Consider the following 27823-nt stretch of genomic DNA (forward strand, 5'->3'; position numbering starts at 1 on the left):
GTAAAAAGTTAGCTCTCTGTCAACATTAATGATACCAGGATTAAACCCTACGACAGTCACATATCTGCGCCTCCTAATTGCGTCCGGCTGCAAGAACACTCGGTAAGGTCTCGGTAATTTATTTATACGATACTTTCTAAAAAGGAATATATATATTAACTTACTGTCATTTACTTCAAAATTGGCCTTAAATCCTTTGCATTTATCCTCCTCATTGCTTCTAAACTCTAGAATCAAATCTTCTCCTTGAACTTCAAGAACTGGTGGGCTGGATGTCCCACAATAGCGCATATGTTGCAGTGATCCTTCTGAAAAATATCATATTATCTAAAAAATAATCAAAAAAAGTTGGTAATACATTTTTTGAAGTAACTGAATCACAAAAATCAGCCGACTCGAGCCATTTAATAAAAATACTACATCAACGGCCTTGGGGTATTTTGTCACGTACTGTCCCAGGCGTGTTCTGTAAAGGTAGGTAATCCATATCATTTCCACTTACGGCCTCATGCTTTATATTCTCAATTACAAGTACCTTTAGAAGAAAAGATTAAGACAAATAAATCAAAACCCAAAGTTAAAAGCCTTTAATTTAGAAGATACCTTAAAATAATAGAAGAACTGAGGCTTGCTTTTTACTATGTTAAAGTATGAATTTTTAAGAGTCGTATAGTATGAACACTATGCAGCTGAAGTGCTAGATTGTGCGGATACTCTACTGTCTGTTGTGTATATTATACATTTAATGGGATTAATATACTAAGGGAGTTTATTTGGCAAGGAAAATGCGCCGTATTGCTTCATATCCGACTCTCGCAATGAATTCCGGACATGTTTTAGAGTACAATATCAAACATGCCCCCCTCTCTGAATAATAAAACCTCTATAATAAAAAATCTCTTAACAAAATGTAAATTAATTATTTACTACTGTGACTAGTACTGTTACTACTACTAGCACTACAACTGCTACTATAACTATTACGACTACCCCTACTACTACTACTATGACCACAACTGCGGCGGCTGCTACCGATAGAAAAAAAATTGAGCCAATAAAATAAAATAATAATTGTAAATTGTAATAAGATTACCTATGCTATGGATGTCAGGTCTTGATTTTGTTTAAACGATAATTTCGACGAGACATGTGCTAGTCATCATCAGGCTCAAATTTCAAAGTCCTGAATTTGAATCTGATGATGACTGGCACAGGTCCCATCGAAATTTTCGTTTACACAAAATCAAGACCTGACATCCAGAGCTTAGGTATGCTTACTCCCATCTACCATTATCCTTCTCAGCATTTCCTTAAAGTTTCACCTTACTGCCCTAAACGTTTTTAAAGATCCAGGATCAAACGCGCGCTCCTTTCCCAAAAAGAAACCTTATATACTACTACGGGCAACTTCAAAAACTTACATCGCTTTCCCCGGGGGCTGTAGGGAACATATCAACTGGGGAGGCATAATTATTCGACCTTTGGACTATTTCGAACGAAATTGGTATCTCAAAATTTTGATCGGATATCATTGGAGAAAAAGGATGTGTTAAGAGGCTAGTTGCACTCTGAAAACTATTGAATCTTAAAACAGGTGCTTGAATTTTCCACTTGAAATCGAATGAGCCCCCTGCGAAGTTTCTACGACAACCCCTTCTATATGAAGTGACTTTGGGAAAAGAACACAAAATAATACATAGAAGCCTTATGGGCCTTAATTACATAAATGAAAAAAAAAATGTTTCTTTTTCAACTCAAAGTTTGGAACAACAATACAACTTAAATCGAGCATAAATTATTACGTATATAAGGAATGTTTCCTCCTCCTCGGAACCTCGCTCTTCACGCTAAAGTTTTTGGTACTGTTAGAAAAAGGTCTTTTCGTTCTAATTAAACGATCCTTGTGTTTCAAGAGCTGATATTAGAAAGTTGGGACATCATTCACACTTTAGCGTAAAGAACGAGGTGCTCAGGAGGAAGCAAGCCCCTCATATACGTCGTAGTTTCTTTTTTTTTGTTTTAATTTGCTCCTTACTTTGAGTTGAAAAAAAAAACACGTTTTTTATGTAATTTCTGGTTGGTTGTTTTTTTTTTAATAATGCCGGCATGTCTGGTTCCACTTCCACGGAAAATCCCCCTCACGGAAAGATCCTCAAGACAATTCAATGCCGAGAAAAATTTACCCCGGGCAGTTACCCTTAACATCTCCTAACGTAAAATTGAGTCGGCGAAGAGAAATTAAGACAATAAAAAGAATTTTGTATGAGAGCTCTAGCAAATTCCCCCTGTGTAAAATTTCTCCTGAAAAGTTCATCCTCGGAAACATGCTGATTTACAACTTAAAGACCTTTTTCCGGGGGCTGTGGGGGTGGGGGGGGGTTACTTTATCTCTAAAGGCATATTCATATGACTTTTCAACTATGCTAAACAAAATGGCTATCTCAAATTTTGATCGGATGATTTTGAGGAAAACGGGCATGGGAGGGGTGCTCGTTGCTCTCCAATCATTTTCGTCACTTCAAAAGGGCACTAGAACTTTTAATTTCAGTTTGAATGAGCCCTATTTTAATGTTCTAGGACCATTGGTCTGATGTGATCACCCCTGGGAGATAAAAAAAAATAAAAAATAAAAAAACGAATAAATACGCGTCCGTGATCCTTTTCTGGCGAAAAATAAAACATTCTTCATGTTTGCAGATAGGAGCTTGAAACCTCAATATTAGGGTTCTCTGATAAGCTGAATCTGATGATGACGTTTTCATTAAGGTTCGTTAACTTTTAGTGGGCGTTTCCCTCCTTTTAAACATACTGAATTAATGTTTAAAAACTAACTTAAAAAAACACTAAACTTAATGAATTTTATGTATTTGGAATCAATATATAAGACAATTTTTTTTATAAGAGAAATTGCCTACGGAATGTTTTAGGTACCCGGGTGAATGATCGTATTTCAGACAGTAGGCTATACGAAAAGTATGGTTCAATCCCGCCTTCTGGGGCTATTATGAGAGAAAAGACGAGTTGGTTAGGGCACGTTCTGCAGATGAAGGATGACAGATTGCCAAAGATTGTCCTTTTCGGCCAACTGTCTTGGGCTAAATAGAAAGCAGATAGTCCGTGGTTAGGGTGGGAGGATGTGTAAAGACAGATTTAAGGGAAATGTGAACTTCCTGGGAGGGTGTGAAGAAGGAGGCTTTGAACAGATTATGCAGGAGGAGGAGTGCGCGAAGCTTGGTTGGCCTCAGGAAGCTTGATGCTGCGGTGAGTTGTTAGCAGTAACAGCAATAGTAGTATCAGTGATAACAAAATTCTGTTTTTTAGAATTTCGGTTACTATTGAGCCGTGTTGCTCCTTACTTACAGTTCGCTACCACGAACTCTTGACTACGGGCAACCTAGAGCGTTGTCTCTGATTCGACTAATGAACGTCTTTTTTTGATAATTTTTCGTGTTCAGATATTTCTTTAGAGAATTTAAAATGCTACTCTACCCTCTTTCTTAAGTGTGATGATAAAAACAGAACTATAAGAGGAAAACGGATAGAATGTTCAATGATGTAGAAATGTGAATGTAAACACGACGCTTACAAAAATTTTTAAATGTTTTTTTTTTTTTTAATATTGAAGTTCTCAGAATTTCTCGTATCAGAGACATTTTATATTGTATATGAATATAAGCAGATTGAGCGAAGAATAAGGTAATTTGACAACATCATCCCCTCTGACATCTCAAATTCCGACAATTCTGAAAATTCTGACAAATTTAATAGGTCCGATTCATAATAAGAGTGATTTTTTGCAAAGGCCACCTAAGTCTAGTATTTAACTTTTTAAGTTAGGTTAGATGTTGCACGGGAAATTGTGTAATTTACACCAATATAAAAATCGAAAAAATAGCAGGTGCTACAAGATAATTTCTGTTTCACATCGTTATGTTTCGTGTCCATCTATTACTCAACTTAAGTGATTGACTTACACTGAAAGTAGCATGGATAAAGACTTATTCGGTCATCTCAAACAGGATATGTGTCTGAAAACTCATCAGAGCATTGAAAATTGAAGAAGTGTCTCAAGTACAAAAATTTACCTTTAACTTTTGTTTCTTTTTAGCTTAAATTAATGGTCAAGGTTATATAAACGATGCTGCTTTTAATGCTTTAAGCCACAGCGTTGGTCTCAATAATGTTTTATTTTATAAGATTCGTATGAATAAAAAAAGTTCTTCAGGAGGTATTCTTGGAATTTACTAGAGCACGATGCCCGTGTTCGATAAACTGGGGTAGAGGTCTCTTAGGGGATCTCGAAACGGTTTTAGTGGAGCCATAGAATTATTAGAAATTTTATTAGCTAGATTTTTTTTTGTAATGAAATAGTCATTTTTCAGGTTATACTGTAATGATTGGGATATATTGTATATCTAGAGGCGTACTCAAAAGTTTGGTCGGAGGTTGGGGAATATACCACCAGAAGGAATCCACACGCCGAAGACAGATGAGACTGATCAAATCTACAGCCTTATGGCTATACAGAGCCAGATCTAGTTTGCAACTTGAGACTTCTATCTTTCATGTAGCTAAGGATTTTGTCTTATTGAGCTCAGAAATGAATTGATTTTAAATCTGACTTTAACCGGAATAGTATGGGCTGGCAAGATACTGCCAACAGTAGTCAGAAAATTGGATGCTACTTGAAATTTTTGTTAAAAACAAACTCTTTAAACTATTCCCTTTCATGAAGGCCAGATAAAGAATGTTTGTATAAAACCTTCGAGTTCATTGATAGTCACTGTGAAATAATTTACAGGACTCTACTCGCCATGGTAATTAGATTAATACTGTAAAAAAAAAAAATTAAAGCTTCAAAGACGCCTGAATTTATTTGATGAAGATACCGGCACTTTAAACAAACACAAACAATCAGGACTAAAAAAAAGTGATTTCAAGGCACCAAGCCTAGTGATTTTATGGACATTATAATATCTTAGTATTTTTCCTATATAAATGTAACTGTTTTCCAGGCTTTTATCACCCAAAAAATGTGTCCAAAGCATTATATGAGGGTTTAGTTATGTGTGTTCCAAAAAAGAACAATAATCCCAATTCCTGCGATTAATATCTCCCAATAACAGTATGTTCAGATTTAGGTAAACTGTTTGAAAGAATACTTCAGCATATAATTTCTCGGAAGTACAACCATTGAGATAATCAGTTCGGTTTTCTTGAGGGCCTTGATGTTCAGTCTGTGCAGGCAACTTATTTAGGTATCCTTAAACGGCATAAATTATAAAAAAAAAACCTGAAAAAAATTATCAAAGAAAAATCTGTATGTCTGCACTATTGACATATCAAAAGCTTTGATTCTGCTCTGTATTCTCAAACCCTTTTGTCTCTTTTAAGGAGTGGAGTAAACCCTTTCATATGTTCTTGCCTTTGAAACTGGTTCTAGGGTGCATCGGTTCACGTAGTCCGGTGGCCAGACCAATATTCTCATTCATGTTTGTTCTAGAGTCAAACAGGAATCTGTTTTGAGTCCTGTCATTGTTAACAGTGTTATTCGGGCCATTACGCACTACAATCCCCCTTACCTTATTGAGCCCTGTATAGATGCAAGTCACCTTTCCTATGCCGATGGCCTTCTCCGTATATCTGACAACCTTCAGGCACTAATGACTGCTGTAGATACTTTATACTTTAGATTAAAGGAGATTGAGCTTTCAGTTGCGCCCTCAAAAACTGAATTCCTCATTTTCGGTTCCTGACAACCTCAAGATGCAATTATTCATGTTGGTACTTAAGTACCTTGCTCTTCCGATTGGCAGATCTATTAAAGCCACAAGAAACCTTTTTATAAATGTTCTAAAGTAAACACTAAGAAAATCTTACGGTTTACTTGCTAGAACTAAGGAACAATTTGATAAAATAATGGTGTGTAGGCTTTTTAACTCATACAGCAAATATTTTTCCTTACAGCAAATTGGTAGTTTTTCTCTGCAACTGAAAGCAATCAAATCCGTTCCGTCTTAATTCGATTATGTAACTATTTACTTCAGTTTTCTAATTTGGACTAGAAATAGTTATATTTCTATGCAGCAGGCTGTTTCTGAAATTTGTGAAAAGATGGATGACCTATCGGTAAATTTCCGTAAGTGGTCTGACAAAATAGATGACTTTCCTTTGAAGTGTATTAGGCTAAGCTAGAATAATTTTGTATCATGTATCTTTAAACTGTGAGTATTATGAGTTATAGTATGCTAGAGTGCGTTTTATGTCAGTTAAGGAAAGTTTTCTATTATGAGTGAAATTAGTGTTTTTTCTTTAGCTTCGAGTCTTTGCTGAGTGAGAATATTATCATTGTCCTTGTGTAGTTCTTGTCTTTTTTTTGTTTTTTTTTATTTACTTCTCTAACGAGCATTTTCGTATTTAGAGGGCATAAATAAATTACTATTATTATTATTATTATTATCATTATTATTATTATTATTATTATTATTATTATTATTATTATTATTATTATTATTATTATTATTATTATTATTATTATTATTATTATTATTATTATTATTATTATTATTATTATTATTATTGTTAGTATCATTCTTATTATTATTAAACGCTACAGGAGAAAATAACATGAAGTGGTAAAGTTTTAGATACCTTGTTTTAGATTCTGAAAATGATTTGAGGTTACCTTGTTAAAAAGATTAGCGAAATAAGTATTTTTAGAATTTCTGAGATTTCAAGGGACCAGACTTGGTTCACAAATTATCTTTATGAAAAGTATCATGTAGGATGAAAATATATGAAGTTAAACAGATGATAATAGTAAATGAGAAAAATGACCAAGTTCAGTAAAGATTGTTGATTCAGTTAAGATGTTAAAAAGTAGAATTATCCTGATGCACTTTTTTTTGCTGGTAATGATTATTTTTTGGAAGAATGAAAAGAGAAAACTAAGATTAAAAGTTATAAAGCCACTGATCGTTATTTCTTGTATGGATGAATCGTTGTATGTTTTTACATAACGATAGAACAAAAATAATATAACAATTACATCGTTGTGTGGTGAGGACGTCTTGAAGACAAGGCGGTGCATTCAATACATAACATACAGTTATGAACGCTTACCTCAGCCGGAAAAAGGCATAGACGAAAAACAAATCACGACAGAATAATAAGAAAAGAAAAAACTTGAGAATAATAAGAAAAGGAAAGAATGTTTAAAGAAATCATGCATATTTTCTGTTTGGTTTAATTTTCTCTCATACAGCACAAAAATCAACGTGATATAGACAATATGCAGGCGTTTGCATACTTCCCTCTCCCATCATCCCTAACTGTAACCTTCTAAACCTTATTGTCTCATTTGCATTTTATTGAAAACTGTATGTACTATCAACAATGTGCTTTGATTTTTCAAAATGCCGGGAAAATAAAAATAAAAACTTGATCACTATAGCAACCAAGACGACTAGAAAGAAGTAATGAAAATAAACTTAATAGTAACATAATTCCTTGAAATATCAGTAGTTTAAAATTCAGGATTTCCTTTAACAACAATTTTACTCTTACATTTAATTATAATTTAAAAATAATCATTCTGGTGTAGCTCACTTTAAAACGTTTACAGGTAGGGAGGGGGGTCAGTAGCCATTCTCCTGTTTGTAATGATTTCTGTTTATTTCAAGTTATACATGACCATTCACTTTACATTTTTCTGGTTTAAAATTGAATTATTCATCAACATTAGTATTTTTATGCTTATGCCTGATATTCTTTTTAATGTCTGTTTGTTTTTTGTTCAATTTATTCTTTGATAGCAATTGCTGGAGATTTCAAGCTTTAACTATTAAAGGACCTTATTTCTGCTCATCTTAAGTTTTAATATGACCCTTTATTTTTCTTTGTATGAGAAGTTTTTAGAAACTAATGTTGCTCTTTTTTGATGGCCACAGTTTTATTATTGGGTAATATTGTAAATATTTCTTTAATTTTCAAGTTTTAAGCCTAATTGTCAAAATATCGTTAAATGCAGCTTTTATTCGGATAATCTGATAATCTGATAATCACAATTGGATAATCTGAGGTTTGTCTTGGATTGCATTCAACATAATTAATGTATACATTTCTTTCTATTCAAGATCAAAATTTAGAACAGTAGTTCTTCAACTAAGATTTTTATCCAATTGTGATTTCTAAATAATTTATTTTAAAGAATCTTCCTCGGAGAAAGTTCCAAAGATTATATTGAAGTGAAAATCGAATAATAAGAGAGTAAATAGAGACATTACTCAGCTCTTTTTGTTTGTGACATTTTAAACTCTTTTTTTTTGGGGACTTTGACGTGAAAGTTTGTTTGGTGTTGCGTAGAAAAGATATCATTCTTACAACCAGGAGGCATATAATGTCTTTTGATTGGCTTCAGAAGGCCCATAACTTTCCTGGAAAGATTTTATTTTATACCCATAGCCGGTCTTGAGATCAATATAGATACGCAAAAATAAACCCTTTTGAGTCCCTGGATGCAAAGGGAATCTTTCAGTTTTGTTAAATATACACCTCAGTATTCTCTGATAGCTTCAACTTTGTATCCATGAACTAGCTCTTGAGATATTTTAGATATTCCATTTTGACAACCTGGCTGCATAGTCTCTTAATTTAAAATTTAACATTTAGTTAACATTGCTACGGTTAAGGTAGGAAATGAGGTAAGTAACTGTTTCCGTATTAAATCAGGAATCAAGCAGGGTTGCCTTCTTTCCCCATTTGTATGAATCTTTTTGATGGACCTTATCCTAAGGAGCACAGCAAAGGCGATGGGAGAAATGGGAAGGTAAAATTCTCCTAGACTTAGACAGTGCTGATGACTTAAGTATCCTAAATGAAAATGTTAGCAAAATGAATGAAATTTTATAGGTTTTGCAAGCTAAAGGGAAAAGAACAGGTTTGAAAATTAATTTTAAGAAGACTAGAAATAAGTGAAGGTACAGAGGTGATGGTAGGTATCGAGAAGATCGATCAAGTAGACAGCTTCACTTACATTTGTAGTATTATTAGTAAAGACGGTGGGTGCAGTGAAGATGTTAAAAAAAGAATAGCCAAGACCCAGGGTATTTTTTTCCCAGTTGAAAAAAGTTTTGAAGAATAAAAAGATAAGTGTACAAACCAAGATTAGAATATTGGAAGCTAGAGTGATAAGAGTTATCAAATATGGTTCTGAACCTTGGGCACTCCGAAAAACGGAGGGGAATAGGAGGAATTGATAGATATTTTCAATATAGCCACAGATTATATTGGTTACTCAACACACTGACCGTATCTCAAACAGTAACTTCATATATATATATATATATATATATATATATATATATATATATATATATATATATATATATATATATATATATATATATATATATATATATATATATATATATATATATATATATATATATATATATATATATATAAACTAGTCACGGGTTTCCGTAGTGACAAGTAGTCACAGTCCCAAGTAGTCAAAGTTGCACGTAATCGCAGTCGCAGTCAAACGTAAAACAGTGGCACCATTACCATTTGCACATAACACAAATATATGGAAATATAACCTGAACTTGACACGACAACCCTGTCTCCTTCGCAATTCTCACTTCCAGACACCTCGAAGTCTGTGAAATTCAGTTTCAGTTTTTTTCCTGGGCCCGTCTGAAATATGAAAGAAAAATTAACACATTACTAATTTAACTGCTTCAATGGGCTATGAACATTCAGGTATGATTAAAAAATTTGTCTGGCAGTAAATTTAGTTCCTTGGGTGTGGGTTTTCTGATAAGGGTCTCAAATTCATTTGAATACATCGAACAATACATCCTTATTCTAACAGTTTTTGGGTTCTTTTGCTTGAGGGCTTGTGTCCAAAAATACATATTTCTTTGCAAATTAAGGACTTCTTACCCCAGGGCTTATGTTTGAAGGTCTTAGGGGGGGGGGCTACCACCTTTTTTCGCACTTTAATTTTTGATGACTTTTTTTGGTGAAAGGGGGGAGGGGCAATGTCGTCAGCTTTGATCAAATATTTCTGAATATAAGCTTTAAACTAAACAAATGAAAGATATTTAGGTATTTAGGGTAATTAAAGATATTAGGCATACATAGTGTTCTTAACTCAAATACTTAGAAATGTAATTTTCATACCGTCCATAAAAAAAGTTGGCTCTTTTTTGTCCAATTTTCTGACTAACCAATATTTTTCTAGCCTTTTTTGTACACCGAGGCTTCCTTAGATCAAAGATCAGAGGATAAAACTTTCAAGGGAATTCATTGTTACTCTTTTTGGCCCTCATTTAAACACATTTTAGTCAACCCACGCCCACAACCGAAGTTTACTGTTTTTACATTTGCACACTCTTGGCTCAGGTACTTACGAGTTTGAGTTTCAAACCAATTGAGTACAAAAAATTTTCACATTTTTGGACCCCCCCCCCAAGCCCAACCGAACAAAAGCTGGAGTTCCTGCGCCCGGTCAGCGATCTTATAAAGTTTCGAGCGTGTTGGGCAGCCGAGATCAAACATTTTCACTGATTATCTTCAATAAAATTCATCTTGGAATAACGGTCTTCTAGCATAACTCAAGGTGAGAGGGCATAGGACAATGAGGCACATCTCATCCCTGGAGGAATATATATTGAACCTTTCGGTTATTTTCAAAAATGGGTCTTAGTACATTTCATCCGTGGAGGCATATTTATTGAACCTTTCAATTATTTTTCAACAATGGCCCTTTGGAAGTTTTAGTTTAATGTCATTTATTTATTTGTTTATTGATTAAAACCGTTTGTTAGTAAACACTACAACCAACAGATAGAAAACAAAAAAAAAAAGATAAAAAGAGTAAAGCTTCATATCAAATGATTATTTAACTGCGCTCACATAAAAATCAAACAATTGCAAAATTATGTGTGTATTACAAAGAAGCTTACAGCTTTCAACCGTCAAAGTGCGTTAGTATTTCAAATCAAACTATTACAAAACATAATAAATAAAAACGTCACATCAACTTTATTAATGGTACGGCAAACTTCCTATCAAGTATTTACAAACTACACACCTACCACGAAGCATTTGCGTTGGTACTAGTGAGGATCTAGTTCATAAAGGATCGGTTACTCCGAACCTCTTAACTACTCGTATCATAGAATTCGAGGACCACGAAGGGAGTTGAAGCAGGTATTTAGCAAACCTTAAGAAGCTTCAACAAATTATGTTTATATAGTTAAGTAAAAAAAAATCATATGGGGAATATATTCAGAAAGAGGGGATGTGCAAGTGAATTCAATAGAAAGGCAAGAAAATGACCGTTAAAACGTAAATTTTCGAGTAGCTGTGGATGCATTATGCAGCAGGAATTTACGGGGATGTGGATTATTAAAAATTGATGGATGTGAGAGAGAAAGATTAAATTATTTACTATGAAGGCACACAGAGGAAAAGGGAGATGAGGTTGGGGGTGGCTAGCTTCCGGTCGCTGTCATTTTCCCTCCCAAATTTCTGGAACCTGCTATAAAATAGTAGTTTTTACGTTGTCATGTCATAGGAATAGTTCGCAGGAATTTGCAAGAAAAATAATACAAGCGTTGCTTAATAAGTAGCGATAAACAATCTGTTTGACCCGCAGCAAGGTAGCAAGCCAACAGCAAAATCAATTTAGAAATGTTAAAATGATTTACTTGTCACATAAGAGATGATAAAGTATTAATAATTTGGTATTTGCGGTTATCTAATAAAAAAAAAAAATTAAAAGAAACTATGTTAGTTTTATTCGTTACTTTGTATTTGTCACTTTGTTTCTCAAAGATGTCTTCGATTAAATAATACCCCAAATCTAAATACTTTGGTTTTGTATTAAAAAAAAATGGTTTTGTATTAAAAAAAATTGTATTAAAAAAAAAATTAAAAAAATTATAAGGGCAAGTCTGCATAGCTTGCTATAAGTTTACTTTAAATGGCTGCTGTTCTTTTTGTTGAATATTCCATTTGAATAATATTCTTTGACCTCTAATGGTGGCATTAAGTTTCTAAAGTTACTTTGCTTTTCTAGAACCCTCGTGTGAACTGTTTTAAACCTGATTCCCTCCCAGTATCAAATGGCATCCTGGAATTGCAGGCATACGTTTAACATGCATTCTATGGTTACCTGTTTTTCTTTTACTTAATGAAGTTGTCAAGCATGCAACTAATACGTCAATCACTGAAATAGGTCTTGATCAAGAGACATTTAATAATGAATATTTCAAATAAAATTGAACTTTGCAACTGCTCCCCCTCCCCTATACACAAATACCCTCAACAGAAACATTTCAGATCGACCCCATGCTACTGTGAATATAGTGCGCAAACTCTCCTTTCGTAGACAGGGTACATCTATAAATAAATCCTAATACAATAGGGGTTCAAAGCAAGGCCGTATCCAGGGGGATAAGGGGGTTTGCCCCCCCCCCCAAAAAAAAAATTGTCCAGCTCGTAAAACATAAAAAATGCATTTAAACACATTTTTGATGTGTCTAAAAAAAATTTGTATCACCTCCCCCCGAAAAATAGCCTCTCCCAAACAAAACTCGTGGAGAATAAATCTTTGGATGCTTTTATAGCCCCTCCTCCTTCTAAACAAGTAAAGATTTAAGATAAAAATTGAAGCTTCCTACACTCCCTGAAAGTTTTAAAATGCTTTCAAAAGTTATTTCTAGGATACTTCAGCCACGTTATTTTGATCACATTGCACCGCTTAGTGTCTTGCGATTGACCTTGCTCCTTTCCCGCGATTTGATTATAGGTCTCATTAAGACTGACAATCCAAAAACCTTTAGGTGGATCGAAGAAAATATTTAGGATTATCAGGATAAATATTTTAGGATTTTGAATATTTCAACTAGATCTTCCGAGCCGCTCTTTTGATACTGTGGATACCTTATGTTTTTAACCCGGATTATTATAGCGTGTGTCAATTTTCGTCACTACTACACGATAAATACACTCCATGCCCATAAGGGCTTAACGTACCAAAAATTTGGAAGGATTTGAGACAAAATATGTTTAGTCCTTTGCTCAATTTTCCCTAAGTTCAGTACTTGTGGTTCACTCAGTTCTGGTAGAAAAAAAAAACTACCTAAAACATTCACCTTGAAATCCCAAGTCCTTTTAAAGGGAGTGCATATACTTCATTTTAATAGCCTGACAACACTTAGTGTATTTCGATTTATCTCGCTAATTAACCCTGGCTAGGGTTGTCAGCCGGTGAGAAAAAATCACTAGATTCTTGAAAAAAAAACATCCCTAAATCAGCACATAAATACTAGAATATTGACCAGAAATCCCTAGATATCACGAGAAATATAATACTCTTTATCATTTTAATTAATCATTGTTTTGCTTCTTTACCATGTTCTATACAGGCCCACCTTTAGGAAGGGGTAAAATTACCCTCTAGATGAGGAAAAATACCTTTAGTTTGATGGGTTTTTTTTTCTCAAACGAAACATACCCTTGAAATTATGAGAAATGCCTTTTTGCATCTTTATACGGAGAATGGAACAAAATCTTTGCTTCCTCCCTGTTCCCGAATCGGTACCCTTGGCTTATACTCCGACCACTGAAAATTGATTATCGGTAATCTAATCGAAGTATTTGCTTTTCTTTTTAATTTGTTTTCCTTGTCGATCCCAAACCGCAGTTTTTTCCCCAAAAAATAAAAAAACTGTTTCTATTTACTCTAGCTGAGCTAGTATAATTACTGGGATACGAGCAACAACTTTGAAAATGGCCTTTTTATAATTCCATGGAAAAAATGAGTCCCACTCTTCAAAAATTTTGATAAGCATCGGTCTTATTGCTTCTTATCATAGGCAGCGCAATCGCGCTGCCTAAGTAAAGAACGATGTTGGCACAACGTATTTTTTTTCCATACCAGGGCACTTCGTATCGAAGGAGTTGTCGTAGAAACTTCGATGAGGGCTCATTCGATTGGCAATTGGAATGGCTAGTGCCCTTTTTAATAGTCGAAAGTGACTGGAAGGCAACTAACACCCCTTCCACGGCCACCATTTCCCCAAACACATACAATAAAAATTCTGAGATAACCATTTTGTTCAGCGTAGTTGATTTCCACATATAAATTATGTTTTTGAGGAGGACACTCCCCCACAGACCTCAGGGCAAGGGCTTTAAGTTATGCCCTGGGGGCAGATAAGGTTTTCATAGAAAGCATTGTTGTAGAAACTTCAAAAAGGGCTAATTTGACTAGAAAATAAAATGGCCAGTGCCCTTTTTAATAGTCGAAAGCGATTGGAAGGCAAATAATACACCTTCCACGCCCACCATTTATCCAAACACATCCAATCAATTTTGAGATAGCCATTTTGTTCAAAGTAGTTGAAACGTCCGGAAATTATAGAATTAACTCCCTCAGAGCCCTCGGGGCAAGGGTTGTAAGTTATGCCCTGGGGGCATATAAGGTTTTTATAGATAATGATGTTGTAGAAGCTTCAAAAAGCGGTCAATCGATTGGATATTAGAAGGGCTTGTGCCCTTTTTAATAGTCGAAAGTGATGGGAGGATAACTAACACCCCTCTCAAACCCACTATTTCCCAAAACACCTCCAATCAAAATTTTGAGATGCCCATTTTGTTCGACGTAGTTAAAAAGTCCGGAAATTATGTTTTTGAGAATGACATTTCCCCCCAGTCCTCAGGACAAGGGTTGTAAGCTATATCCTGGGGGCACAAGAGGTCTTTTTTCTGTAGAAAGCCTTGTCGAAGAAAATTCAAAAAGGAATCGTTCGATTGGAAATTGAAACGGCTAGTGCCCTTTTTAATAGTCGAAAGTGATTGTTAGGCAAGTAACCTCCCTCTCACGCCCATTATTTCCCCAAACACATCCAATCAAAATTTTGAGATAACTATTTTTTTCAACGTACTGGAAAAGTCCGAAAATTATGTCTTTGAGAATGACAACCCCCTCACAGCCCTCAGGGCAAGGGTTGTAACTTATGCACTGGGGCATATAAGGCATTTATAGAAAGTGTTGTCGTAGAAACTTCAAAAAGGGCTCATTCGATTGGAAATTGAAAGGGCTAGTTCCCTTTTTAATAGTTGAAAGTGATTGGAGAGCAACTAACACCCCTCTCACACCCACCATGTCCCCAAACACATCCAATCAAAATTTGGAGATATCCATTTTGTTTAACGTAGTTGAAATATCTGGAAACTAGGTCTATGAAGATGACAACCCCATCACAGCCCTCAGGGCAAGGGTTGTAATTTATGCCCTGGGGGCATATAAGGTGTCAATAGAAAGTGTTGTCGTCGAAAATCAAACAGGACTCTTTCGATTGGAAATTGAAAGGGCCTGTTTAATAGTCGAAAGTGATTGGAAGGGTTGACATTTTTATAGTAAAGATCGATGAGGGTACAATGTGTGGTTTTTTTTTTTAGACCAGGGCACTTCGTATTGAAGGAGTTGTCATAGGAACTTCGAAAGGGGCTCATTCGATTGAAAACAGAGAGGGCAAATGCCCCTTGTAATAGACGAAAGTGATTGGAGGGCACTAATCTTCATCCGATTCCCACCCTCCTAACTGGTAGTTATATTATAAGACTAATCGGTTTCTTAAGATCAAATCATTTAACACTCTTATAATTCTCAAATCCACAAAGTCATCCCAGCCGCTCCCGAAGAACGAATGAGAGTGTTGTGTTACAACTTCTGAGACTATTTTTGCTCTTAAAGTCCAATACTGTCAAGATAGCGCCAACGTATCCCAGCCGTCAAAGAAAGTAAACAAATTTTTTTTCCGAAAGGTATCAAGTTTTCTATTTCAGGTCAACTAGAGGAGGTTTGAAACTAAATTAAGCACTACTATTTGTGTCCAGATTTCTAAAAGGGTGTAGGTTGTTGAAAATTGCTAATAATTTTTCTCCAGCATACAAATAGCAGGCCAAACTATAAAATCTTAAAAAACAAAAAGATTTAAAGTATTATTTTCTTTTTCCCTGAAAAGGCTATGTCGATATAAAACAAACAGAAATTAATTAACAAAACTTTTATCACAAAATAAGTTTTTCAAAGAAAATTAAAGAACACCATTAAACCAAAAATGAACCAATATAAAATCAAATAATCTACCAAGCTAGAAACTACCACAAATCAGCATCGATAAATAAATGAAACCCAAAACGAACAGAAATTACAATAAATAACCGAGTCAAACTAAAAATAAGCGGAAGCTATCATGAGTAGGGCTCAGAGCCCCTATGCCTTCCCAAGGAGATAAAATGATCTGCACTTCACTGAAAAAAATACAAATGAATGTGCATTGTCAGTTTAATATACATATACTGATCTTTAGTAATCAAAATGTTAATATTATTTGACAAAAGTAAAAAAAAAGTATATTTTTTCAGTAAAGTGCAAATTATTTTTGCTCATTTTTAGTTTAATGGAGTTTTTTATTTTTCTTTGAAAAACTTATTCTGTAGAAAAATGTTTTTTTTTAAATTAATTATAAAGAAAGAGGCACTTGTTAATTATACAGAACAAACTCAAGAAGTAAAGGTATGGTAATCTTAATGAAATATGCCAAAATATGATGAAAATATAATACTTTAGTTTATATAATAATATCATTTTGGCTATATAGTTGCACATTAGGGAGGTATGGGGTTAAAGTAGCCTAACCTTACCCCCATCTCCCTACTGTACACATAAAGAGTCCAAGTTATACAAGTCCAATCCATTCTGTCACCCGTTATTTGTGTTTGTGGCTATGAAACTGGTTTTCATAGATCGTACGTTATCCTTATTATCCTTAGCAAATTATCCTTAGCATACTTTCATCCCAAGACCTATTCTCAGAGCCTGCATTGATCATATTAAGTCTGAAAATTTAGTTTTGGAGCCTATCAATTATAATAAGCCAAACTGATATCTCAAACTGTCGATAGAATCATTTTGTGTGAGAAAGGGAACTTGACAGGGGGAGCCAGTAGCCGCCTGATCTTTTTAGTCAAATCAAAGGGACACCAGAATATTAATTTCCGTTCAAATGAGCCCTATCTCGATGTTCTTAAACCGTTGGTTCGATGTAATCAGCCCTGGTAAAAAAAGAAATTAACGCGTAACTGTGATTTTTCTTCCGTCAAATAATATAAATTTCAACACTTTTGCATATAGTGGCTTGAAAACTCGACAGTAGGACTCTCTGATGCGCTGAATCTAATGGTTTTTATTTTAATACAAATTATTTCACTTTTATTGGGTGTTTCCTCCCTCTTTCAAAAATCAGACCAGTTTTCACGGTTTCTTAGCCTTTTATGGGTAAAACTATGGGTACAGCTTAATGAATCTTATATATTTGGAATCAAATTAATAAGCCTATGATATATTGATTGATGTCAAAATCCCGTTTCAATAATTTCGGATACTATTGAGCCTTGTAGCTCTATTCTTACTGTTCGTTACTGGAAACTGTTTGATAAAATAGCACAATAATCCAAAAACGTAAAGAATAGGACGTTATCTACGTTTATTAGGTGTTTCAATTACAAACAAGACAATTTGGAGAATTATCCGAGTTTTGATTAGATATTAGAAGTAGAAATTAAAATCATTAGAATATTCCCAGATTAGATACCCCCCCCCTTATATCCAACCGACTTCAATCATCAAACTATAATCGATTTAATCTATATATTTATATTACAAATCTTTTTATAAAAAGCACCAACTCCTATTTTATTTTTCAATGATTTCTTTTTTTTATTCAGAAAATTATATTTAATGTATAGGCTACCTAACATCTTAGTTTTCAATCACTCCATTTTCGTTTTATTTACAGATGTAGAGGATATATTCATATCCACCGTTCACTCCACTTTCAAAGGTTTTAAAAGAGGAAAATCTAATTCAGGACTGATAGATTACAGAGAAAAAAAATCATAAATATGAAGACAAAAATTCGACCTGGGAAAATATTGTAAAATAGGAAGTATAGAACATTTTTGCAGTTTTGTGATTAACTAGTTTGCCTATTATCTTGATGATAACGCTCTGGGGTCACATTTCATATGGACATATGGTGGGAAATTGGAAGTTTCAAAGGCCGCATATTTGCATAAATACTAATCTGGAGCGTATTAGGAACTGTAGTGAATCGCTATTTTGTGTGTTTTTTTATTAGTTAGCTTCTTGTATGATTTATTCGATTGAACCATGAATCTAGGTGCTATATCGTAAAACATCACTAGTTTTCGAACGAAAATCATCATAAATCACTAGCTAGAAAAAAATCACTAGGCAACATAAAAAATCACTAGAAACAGTGATAAATCGCTAGGGGTGGCAACCCTGCCCCTGGGTACCTTCTAAGTAGCATAGCAGCTTATAATGCGAACTCTTTTGGGTCTACTGGAGAGATACCCTATTTAGCTCCTCCCCCTGAATATTATTTTAAGTTTAAGTGCTCCTCCTCTTTCCTTTCGTTGGTACATTACCTGAACATTTAACTTCATTACCTGAGCCGTCTCAATAAAATTGCAAGTGGCGCATAATACACAAGTACCAAAATTCCTTCCCCCTACGGAAATAAAAAAACTCAAATAAAAATATCAAATTGGAAAGCCTTATTTTCCAAGGGGAGGGGGGGGTGTTTTTCAGGTGAGGGTTTTTTCCGCGGGGGGATATTTTCCACGGGGGTATTTTTCGGGGATATTTTCCGGGGGGGGGGAGTATTTTCCATGGGGAGGTATTTTCCGGGAGGTATTTTCCGCGGGGGTATTTTCCACGGGGATATTTTCGGGGGATATTTTCCAAGGGGGGTATTTTATGGGGGGAGGGGTATTTTCTGGGGGAGTATTTTCCGCGGGGGGGGGGTATTTATCGGGGTATTTTCCAGAGGGGTAATCGCCGGTGAAGGGGTAAACGCCGGCCACCCCTAGTTGATGTGACCACCTAGGTAATATGAAGAGTTTCTGATATTATGCGTGTTAAAAGTCCCTAATCAAGAGATTTGAAATATTCCTATAGACCTGATAAGAAGCGCAAGAAAATAAAATACTAAATCACTTCAGCTAACAGTCTTGTTTCTTAGCTCCCAATTTTTTTTTCTGTGACTATGCTTACCGTTAATTTAATAACAAAAAATCTTTTAAATACCGCAAATCGAATTAATATCTGTATCCTTTACCTGTAATAAAAATTTTGTAACCGAAACTGTGCGGTCTTATTAGTTGCGCAACTACATCCGGGCCCTAAACAAAACTGTTTTCTAATCGAAATTTTGAAGATAGCTCCTTTCAACTGGTTAAGCACTATTTTTAAAGAACTATCTTATAATACCCAAAACTGATGCGCCTTTATGTATGTTAAGCTTGCATTATTTGACCTTGCAATTGGCATAATTTAGATATGGCCTCAATAGGTCATTGCAAAGCAACGCTTTGATGATAACCAAAGTATAATCACCTACGGAACAATTACTGACGAAATTCTCCAAAAGTGACCCCGCGCACCTCAGCACCTCTAGACACAAAGTGCTGTACTACTTAATCGCTCCGAACCAGAGTACTTTGCTACGAGCCAATAAATTATGCTAGAGCGTGATTCAGGCGACGAGTGACCGGGAAAGTTGTATTGAATTGTGTAACTACGGTATTTAGTTGCCAGGTTCGCATAGGTATGGAATCGTCTCTGGAGACACGGACAAAGGGTCACTTTTCTTGTGTGGAGAGGATAGGTTTTGTCAGTACTTGTTCCGTAGGTGATTATACTTTGATGATAACTGATCATTTTGCAACAACAGAGAAGAGGCAAAGAAGAGAAAACTATCTCAGACACTGGCAAAGTAAAAACAACCCTTATTTTGTGTCAAACCAAAGAACGCGTGCGACCAACACACAAACCAAAAAAATATTTGAGGGAAGTAGTTTTTTCAAACTAGTACTTTTTGCCAATTCTGATAAGTATCATTAATTCTGTTCGAGTGGTAATCCTGCCTGTGGTCCGCACCTATTGATATTTTAAAGCACTAAAGAAATTATGTGACAGTAAAGTGCCTTTTTCTACCATTTTGTGGCACAAAACGACAATTATGGTCCAAAATGTCCAAAAAGCAACGAAGTGAAAATTGTGCAATAAACCATCAATCTAAAATTGTTGAAAAACTATTTATTACACCTTCCCAGAGACAATTATAACAGGTTTTAGTGCAGTCGTTCCTTAAAGATGCAAAATTCAATAAACAGATAATTTGAACATTGATTTTGAAGCTTCATGTAACTAAATTAAAGTAGTATAGGCATTTAAGGTTCAAACGCATGCCCCCCCAGGATTTCAAGCGCAGCTCTGTTACATCACGACATCCCTGGCAAGATTCCCGGGATTCCAGGTGTTTCAATTTTGTTTCAGTATTTGCATATGATTAATCGGAGTGTGGTCGCTATAATACACAACTAGCAATACTAGGGAATTAACATCAGCTGGCAAATAGGGTTCCTGTTTCTACCGGGCGGCTGGCAAGATCCCCGCAATATATCTCTGTTTCCAGGTATTCTATTAAAGGGAACACAGCTAGTGCGATATTCCCACGACACAACCTCGCCCCCTGGACACAATGACGTCATACGACATACCCCATTTTAAATGGTCAGATGTAATATCGATGACGCAATTTTATGTAACCTTGCGACAGGACCTGAAGAATCCCCGCTTGTAACTGAGTATGGCGCACACGTGGATGTTGTATAATGACTGAGTCTTATGTAAGAACAGCGTACACGTTGCGTATTGACAGCGGACACCTTGCGCAATGATAGCGCGTATCTTACTTCATGACAATTCGGAAATAACTTAATTGCGATACACATCTTACGTAATGACGTCGCAACTCTTACGTAATGATAGTTCACCTCACGTAATGATAGCGCACACATCTCTGTCACGTAATACATTTTTGACATTTCATTTTTTCGCACCCCGTTTTAAATGGTAGGCCTAAAGTGTAATGTGGATGATGCAATTTTATGAAACCTTGCGACAGGACCTGGGGAATCCCCGCTTGTAACCGAGTACGGCACACACGTGGATGTTGCGTAATGACTGAGTCTTATGTAAGGACAGCGCAAACGTTGCGTAATGACTATGATAAATGTGATTAATTGGGAAATGCTTACCCTGACATGATTGAAAAAAAACTAAGCATGAATTCAGTTTATTTTTAAGAAACTGGTGTCGTCGCGGCTTTAAGTTGTTTTGGGAAGAAGAACCTGGTCTAAGCTTCAATTGTTGCAATAATAAAAGAATCTGGTTCTTGTGACATCGCTGTGAAGGTACCGGCTACTATTATTATGAACCTACATACTTTTATTTGACTGTTACAGAAAATGATTCCACAAGTGAGAATTTTGCTTGTGACACTGCTTCATATAAGCAAATTGAAAAACGTGAATTTATAATACGAATCAGTATAGTATTATTGACTTTACAAAGAGCTTTAATAAAAATGAAGTTACAATATATTCTAGAAAATTTGACCCTGACTTTACATGCCAAGATGAATGTAAGTTGAATCCTAACGAGTTGCTACCACTTATCGTTTCTGATGAATACCTATACGTAGAAGAAGAAATCCAAAGTGACTCAGTGTTTTTGTACATACAAATTTTTATTAAGAAACAAATTTACATACATTTTTAAAGCATTTTACTCTTAGGGCATCGAAATTTATATTATATAGGTAGGAAAGCGTATTTTTAACTAGGAAAGTCGTTCAATCGAGGATTGTCACCATAAATCTGAGGAATTGACTACACGTATGTCCACGACATCGGAAAAAATATAATAGTTTATAAAAACAACATATAAAGAATAAAGTATAAGCAAAAACAAACATGCATTAAAGAAAATTGATTTGACTTACTTTTGACTTAAAGCTCTTGCTCGGCAGCGTCGCCAGCGTAGAGGGAACCAGTCGTCAGCGCCGTCAGTCTTCTCCAGAGTGGTCGGTTCAGGGTGAGGGTTGTCACTTCAGCCGGGTTGATGTTTCTGGAGGCGAGCCAATCACGGATGACGTCCGCCCATCTGGTGCGTGGTCTTCCCCTAGGACGCCTCCAGCCGTTTGCAGCTGGGTCGAAATCGAAGATGAGCCGGCCGGGTGTTTGGGCAGGCAGACGGGGCAGATGACCATACCAACGCAGCGAGCGAGACTCAAGCTGCTCGGACAGGGGTGGGAGTTTGAAGGACCTGAGGATTTCTGAATTTCGTACCCTGTCGGGCCATCGGGAGCGTTCTATTTTTCGGAGGTGTTTCGTCTGGATGGCATCTACCGTCAGCGTCTGTGTCTGAGTCAGCGACCAAGTCTCAGCAGAATAGAGCAAAATGCTGGCAACCGAAGCAGAGTATATTCGTGCTTTGGTGAGACGGCTGATCTGGGGTTTATGGAAGACTGTTTTTAGAAGGCGACCGAAGACAGAGTTTGCTTTTGCCGCTCTTGCTGATATTTCGGCATCTAGGCTTCCGTTTGAGCAGACAATTGAACCAAGGTAGGTAAACTGCTTGACTAAGATGTAATTAAAGAAAATTACATCTTAGCAATCATTTTCAGACGGACAAGATTGATATTTGATCTAAATTTAAAGCATTTTGAAGTATTTCCGAGAGCTTTTAACGAAAATACCCCCGTTTCTTTGAGCCAAGACTATGAACATCTCAAACGATCGTGAAAATACGCACCATTCTCCCCCTAGCAATCATTTCCAGAAGGCGCACTGATATTAGAGCTAAATTTAAAGCATTTTGAAGCTTTTCCCGGAGCTTTAAATAAAAATGCCCCCGTTTCTTTGAGCCAAGACTATGAATACTTCACACCATCATGACAATACGCCCCTCCCTTCCCCTAACAGTCATTTCTAGAGGGTGCACTGATATTAGAGCTAAATTTAAACCATTTTGAATTCTTTCCGAGAACTTTTAATGAAAATGCCCCCGTTTCTTTGAGCCAAGACTATAAATATTTAACACCTTCTTGTCAATATGCCCCACACTCTCCCTAGCATTCATTTCCACAGGATGCGCTGATATTAGAATTAAATTTAAAGCATTTTGAAGTATTTCTGAGAGCTTTTAATGAAAATTCCCCCCATTTCTTTGATCTACGGCTATGAATATTTCACATCATTGTGACAATACAGCCCTCCCCTAGCAATCATTTCCAGAGGGCGCGCTGATATTAGAGATACATTTAAACCATTTTTAAGTATTTCCTAGAATATTTCACACCATCGTGACAGTATGCCCCATCCTCCCCCTAGCATTCATTTCCAGAGGGAGCGCTGATATTACAGCTAAACTTAAACCATTTTGAAGTATTTCACAGATCTTCTAATGAAAATGCACCGGTTTCTTCGACTGTATGTTAGACTTTCGTCCCTCTCCTCTACGAAAAAAATTCTTTTTAACACTACCCTCTTAACTTTAAAGCTGCAGATCAAGTTACTCCATGCCACTAACGCCACTCTTCCACACTATATCTGCTCTGAGGTACCCTATGACACCTCCTACATCAGTCATATGACGTTTTCAGACATCTCATGTTAAAAATTGCACATTTAATCTGGAGATTCAAGTTTTCGCAAACCAAACCTATCCTGATGCTCCACAAAACACCCCCACACCATTACACCTTTAAACACCTGTCCCACTGCCAACTACTTGGAACACCCCCTCATCACCCCCTTCGCCATTTTCAACCTTTTCACTCCGAAAATTACCTTCTTAATTTAAATTAAACACTGTTTATTATTTGAACAGCGGAACTTGGCATTTCATTACAAGAACGTGATATTCCAAGTAATTTACGCCACAGTGCCACACAATTACTGCTCTGTGGCACCCATGCGACACTCTTCATCAACATCTTAAGTGTCTTCTATGGTTTGAACCCCTCAATGGATATAGTTTCTATTGGTATTATTTTCCCATGATTCCCGGTATTGTGCCAAGCTATTACTGCTCTGCAGGACCACTCTGACATCACATCACTATTTCTAAGACATTTTCTCAGACTTTTCTTGTTAAAAAACATAAATTCAAACTTGCTACTTCTAATTGAAAACTTCTTAGCGTAAACAGAAAATGGTTACTTCTAAGTAAAATTTGTTATCTTTGAAGGAAAACTTACTGCTATGACAAAAAGTTTGTTGAATTAAACAAACCTGTTACTTCCAAGAGAAATTTGGTAGTATTAAGTAAAAATTTTTTAGTATTAAGTAAAACTGTGTTAGTATTAAGGAAAAACTTGTTACTTCTAAGAACAAAATTAAGTAAAACTTTGTTAGTATTAAGAAAAAACTTGTTACGTCTAAAAGAAAATTTGTTAGCATTAAGTAAAACTTTGTGAGTATTAAGGAAAAACCTGTTACTTCCAAGAGAAATTTGATAGTATTAAGTAAAACTCTGTTAGTATTAAGGAAAAAGTTGTTATTTTTAAGAAAAAATTTGTTATTGTTTATAGAAAACTTCTACTTCTAACAGAAAACTTGTTATCATACAAAGAAAATTGTTACTTCCAAGAGAAATTTGTTATCTTTGACGGAAAATTTGCTGATATCAGAAAAAAAATTTGATACTATTAGGAAAGGTGTGTTACTTCTAAATGAAAGTTGATAGTATTAAGTAAAACTTTGTTATTATGAAGGAAAAAGCTGTTACCTCTAAGAAGAAATTTGTTAGTCTTAAGAAAAACTTGCTATTTCTAACAGACAACTTGTTAGCGTAAACAGAAAATTCTTATCTCTAAGAGAAATTTGTCATCTTTAATGGAAAACTTGTTGGTAGTAGAAAAACTTTGTTACTATTAATAAAAAAATTTTGTTAATTCAAAGAGAAAATTTGTTAGTGTTAAGAAAAACTTACTTCTTCAAACAGAAAACTTGTTAGCATTGTAAGACAATTGTTACTTCTAAGACAAATTTGTTATCTTTGATGGAAATTTTACTGCTATTAGGATACATTTGTTACTATTAAGAAAAACATCTTACTTCCAAGAGAAATTTGATAGTAATATTAAAAACCCTGTTAGTGTTAAGAAAAAATTTGTTACTTCAAAGATACAATTTGTTGGTGTTAAAAAAAACTTGCTACTTTTAACAGAAAACTTGGTAGCAATAACAGAAAATTGTTACTTCTAAGAAAAATGCGTTATCTTTGACGGAAAACTTGCTGCTATTAGAAAAAACTTGTTACTATTAAGAAAAGCTTGTTATTTCAAAGATAAATTTGATAGTATTTAGTAAAACCTTTGTTCACATTAAGAAAAACTGGCTGCTTCTCAAGAAGCAATTTCACGTTGGAAATCAAGTCCCGTAATTAAAAAAAATATAGTGTTTAATTTAGATTCACAAGCTTATTTTCGGAGTAAAAAGGTTGAAAATGTCCTTGGGAGGATGAGGGAGTGTGCCACGCGAATGGTAAGCGTTTAATGCTCAGGTGGTGTGGGGGTGTTTTATGGAGCATTATGATTGGTTTGCATCGTGAAAAACTTCAATCAATTGATTCAAGTATAATTTTTAACATGATTTGTCTTAAAATGTCTTGGGGGTTATGGTGTGATGTCAGAAGGTACCACAGATCAGTAATAGCGTGACGTTTCTGCGTGAATTGCTTTGACTGTCACATTCTAGTAATGAATTGCCGAGTTCCGCTTTTCAACAAAAAATATAGTGTTTAATTTGGATTCACAAGATTATTTTCGGAATGAAAAGGTTGAAAATATCCTAGGGGTGATGAGGGGGTGTTTCATATGGATGGCTGGCGTGTAATGGCGTGGTGGTGTGGTGGTGTTTTGAAGATTATCATGATGGACTTGCCTCGCAAAAACTTGAATCAATGGGTTTAATGTGCAATTTTTTACAAGAAATATCTGAGAAATGTCTTAGGACTAAAGATGTGAATAGCGAAATGTATCCATTGAGGATGTTCCAACGATAGAAGACACTTAAAATGTTAATGAAGGGTGTCACAGGGGTAACAGAGACCAGTAATTGTGTGGTACTGTGGCGTGAATTGCTTGGAGTATCACGTTCTTGTAATAAAATGCCAAGTTCCGCTGTTCAAATAATAGCCAGTGTTTAATTTTGATTCAGAAGGTTATTTCCAGAGCGGAAAGGTTCAAAATGTCATAGGGGTGATTAGGGGCTGTGCCATGCGGATGGTAATGGAGCAGGTGTGTAAGGCAGTGATGGTGGGAGGGGGTGTTATATAAGGCATAATGATAGGCTTCGTTTGCAAAAACTTGAATCAGCAGATTGAATGTGTAATTTTTAAGATGACAAGTATGAAAATATCTTAGGAACGATGAAGGAGGTGTCATAGGGTGACACAGTAATACTGTGACAGTGTGGTGTGAATGGCATGGAGTAACATGTTCTACAGCTTTAAAGTTACGAGGATAGTGATAAAAAGATTTTTTTTCCCTGGAGGAAGGGGAGCCTGAAAATCTAACATACACTCAAAGAAACGGGGTAATTTTCATTAAAAGCTCTCGGAAATACTTAAGATTGGCTAAAACTTAGCTCTAATATAAGCGCTCCTTCTGGAAATAAATTCTAGAAGAAGGGTAGGGCGTATTGTCACGATGGTGTGAAATATTCATAGTCTTGGTTCAAAGAAACGAGGCGTTTTCTTTGAAAGCTCTCGGAAATACTTCAGAATGCTTTAAATTTAGGTCTAATATCAGCGTGCCCCTGTAAATGATTGCTAGGGGTTAGGGGGCGTATCGTCACGATTGTGTGAACTATTCATAGTCTTGGCTCAAAGAAACGGTATATTTCCATTAAAAGCTCTCGGAAATAATTAAGATTGGTGTAAATTTAGCTCTAATATAAGTGCGCCTTCTTGAAATGAATGCTAAGGGGAGGTGGGGCGTATTGTCACGATTGTGTAAAATATTCATTGTTTTGGCTCAAAGAAATGGGGGTATTTTCATTAAATCTCTCGGAAATACTTCAACGTGGTTTAAATTTAGCTCTAATATCAGCGCGGCCTCTGGGAATGATTAGTAGGGGGATGGTGGGGTGTATTGTCACGATGTTGTGAAATATTCATAGTCTTGGCTCAAAGAAACGGGTCCATTTTCATTAAAAGATCTCGAAAATACTTCAAAATGTTTTAAAATTTAACTCTAATATCAATCTTGCCCGTCTCAAAATGATTGCTAAGATGTATTTTTCTTTAATGCATGTTTTTTTTGCTTATACTTTATGCTTTGTATGTGGTTTCCCTGCACTATTATATTTTGTTTTCCGATGTCGTGAAAATACTTAGAGTCAATTCCTCAAGTCTTAAGGTGACAATCCTCGATTGAATGACCTTCTTGTTTAAAATACTCTTTCCTACCTATATAATATAAATTGCGATGTCCTAAGAGTGAAATGCTTTAAAAATTTATGTAAATTTGTTTATTAATCAAATTTGTATGTACAAAAAAACTTGTGTCCTCTTAGATTTCTTTTTCTACGTATAAGTATTCATCAGAAACAATAAGTGACAGCAACTCGTCAGGGTTCAACTTGTATTCATCTTTGCATGCAAAGTCAGGGTCACATTTTCTGCAATACATTGCAACTTAATTTTCAGCAAATCTCTTTATAAAGCCAAAAGTACTATGCTAATTCATATTATAAAATTCACGTTTTTCAATTTGCTTATTTAAAGCCATGTCACATACAAAAGTCTTATATGTAGAATCACTTTCTGTAATAGCCAAATAAAAGTCTTTGGGCTCAT

The 27823-nt window shown here is 35.3% G+C and overlaps 1 protein-coding gene across 1 annotated transcript in view; it reads right to left on the reverse strand.

The window, feature by feature from the left end:
- Positions 1-27823, reverse strand: part of LOC148956946 (dorsal-ventral patterning tolloid-like protein 1) — an 80909-nt gene that overhangs the window by 31178 nt on the left and 21908 nt on the right. Inside the window, exons 4-5 of the mRNA XM_089096922.1 lie at positions 9603-9699; positions 165-308 (exon numbers count right to left, since the gene is read on the reverse strand). Of these exons, the coding sequence (XP_088953048.1) occupies positions 165-308; positions 9603-9699 (241 nt within the window). The remainder of the gene's footprint in view (positions 1-164; positions 309-9602; positions 9700-27823) is intronic.

Source organism: Artemia sp. Qi Xiang Cuo, chromosome 1 (assembly GCF_049724085.1).
Source record: "Artemia sp. Qi Xiang Cuo chromosome 1, ASM4972408v1, whole genome shotgun sequence".
Taxonomy (NCBI): Eukaryota; Metazoa; Arthropoda; class Branchiopoda; order Anostraca; family Artemiidae; genus Artemia; species Artemia sp. Qi Xiang Cuo.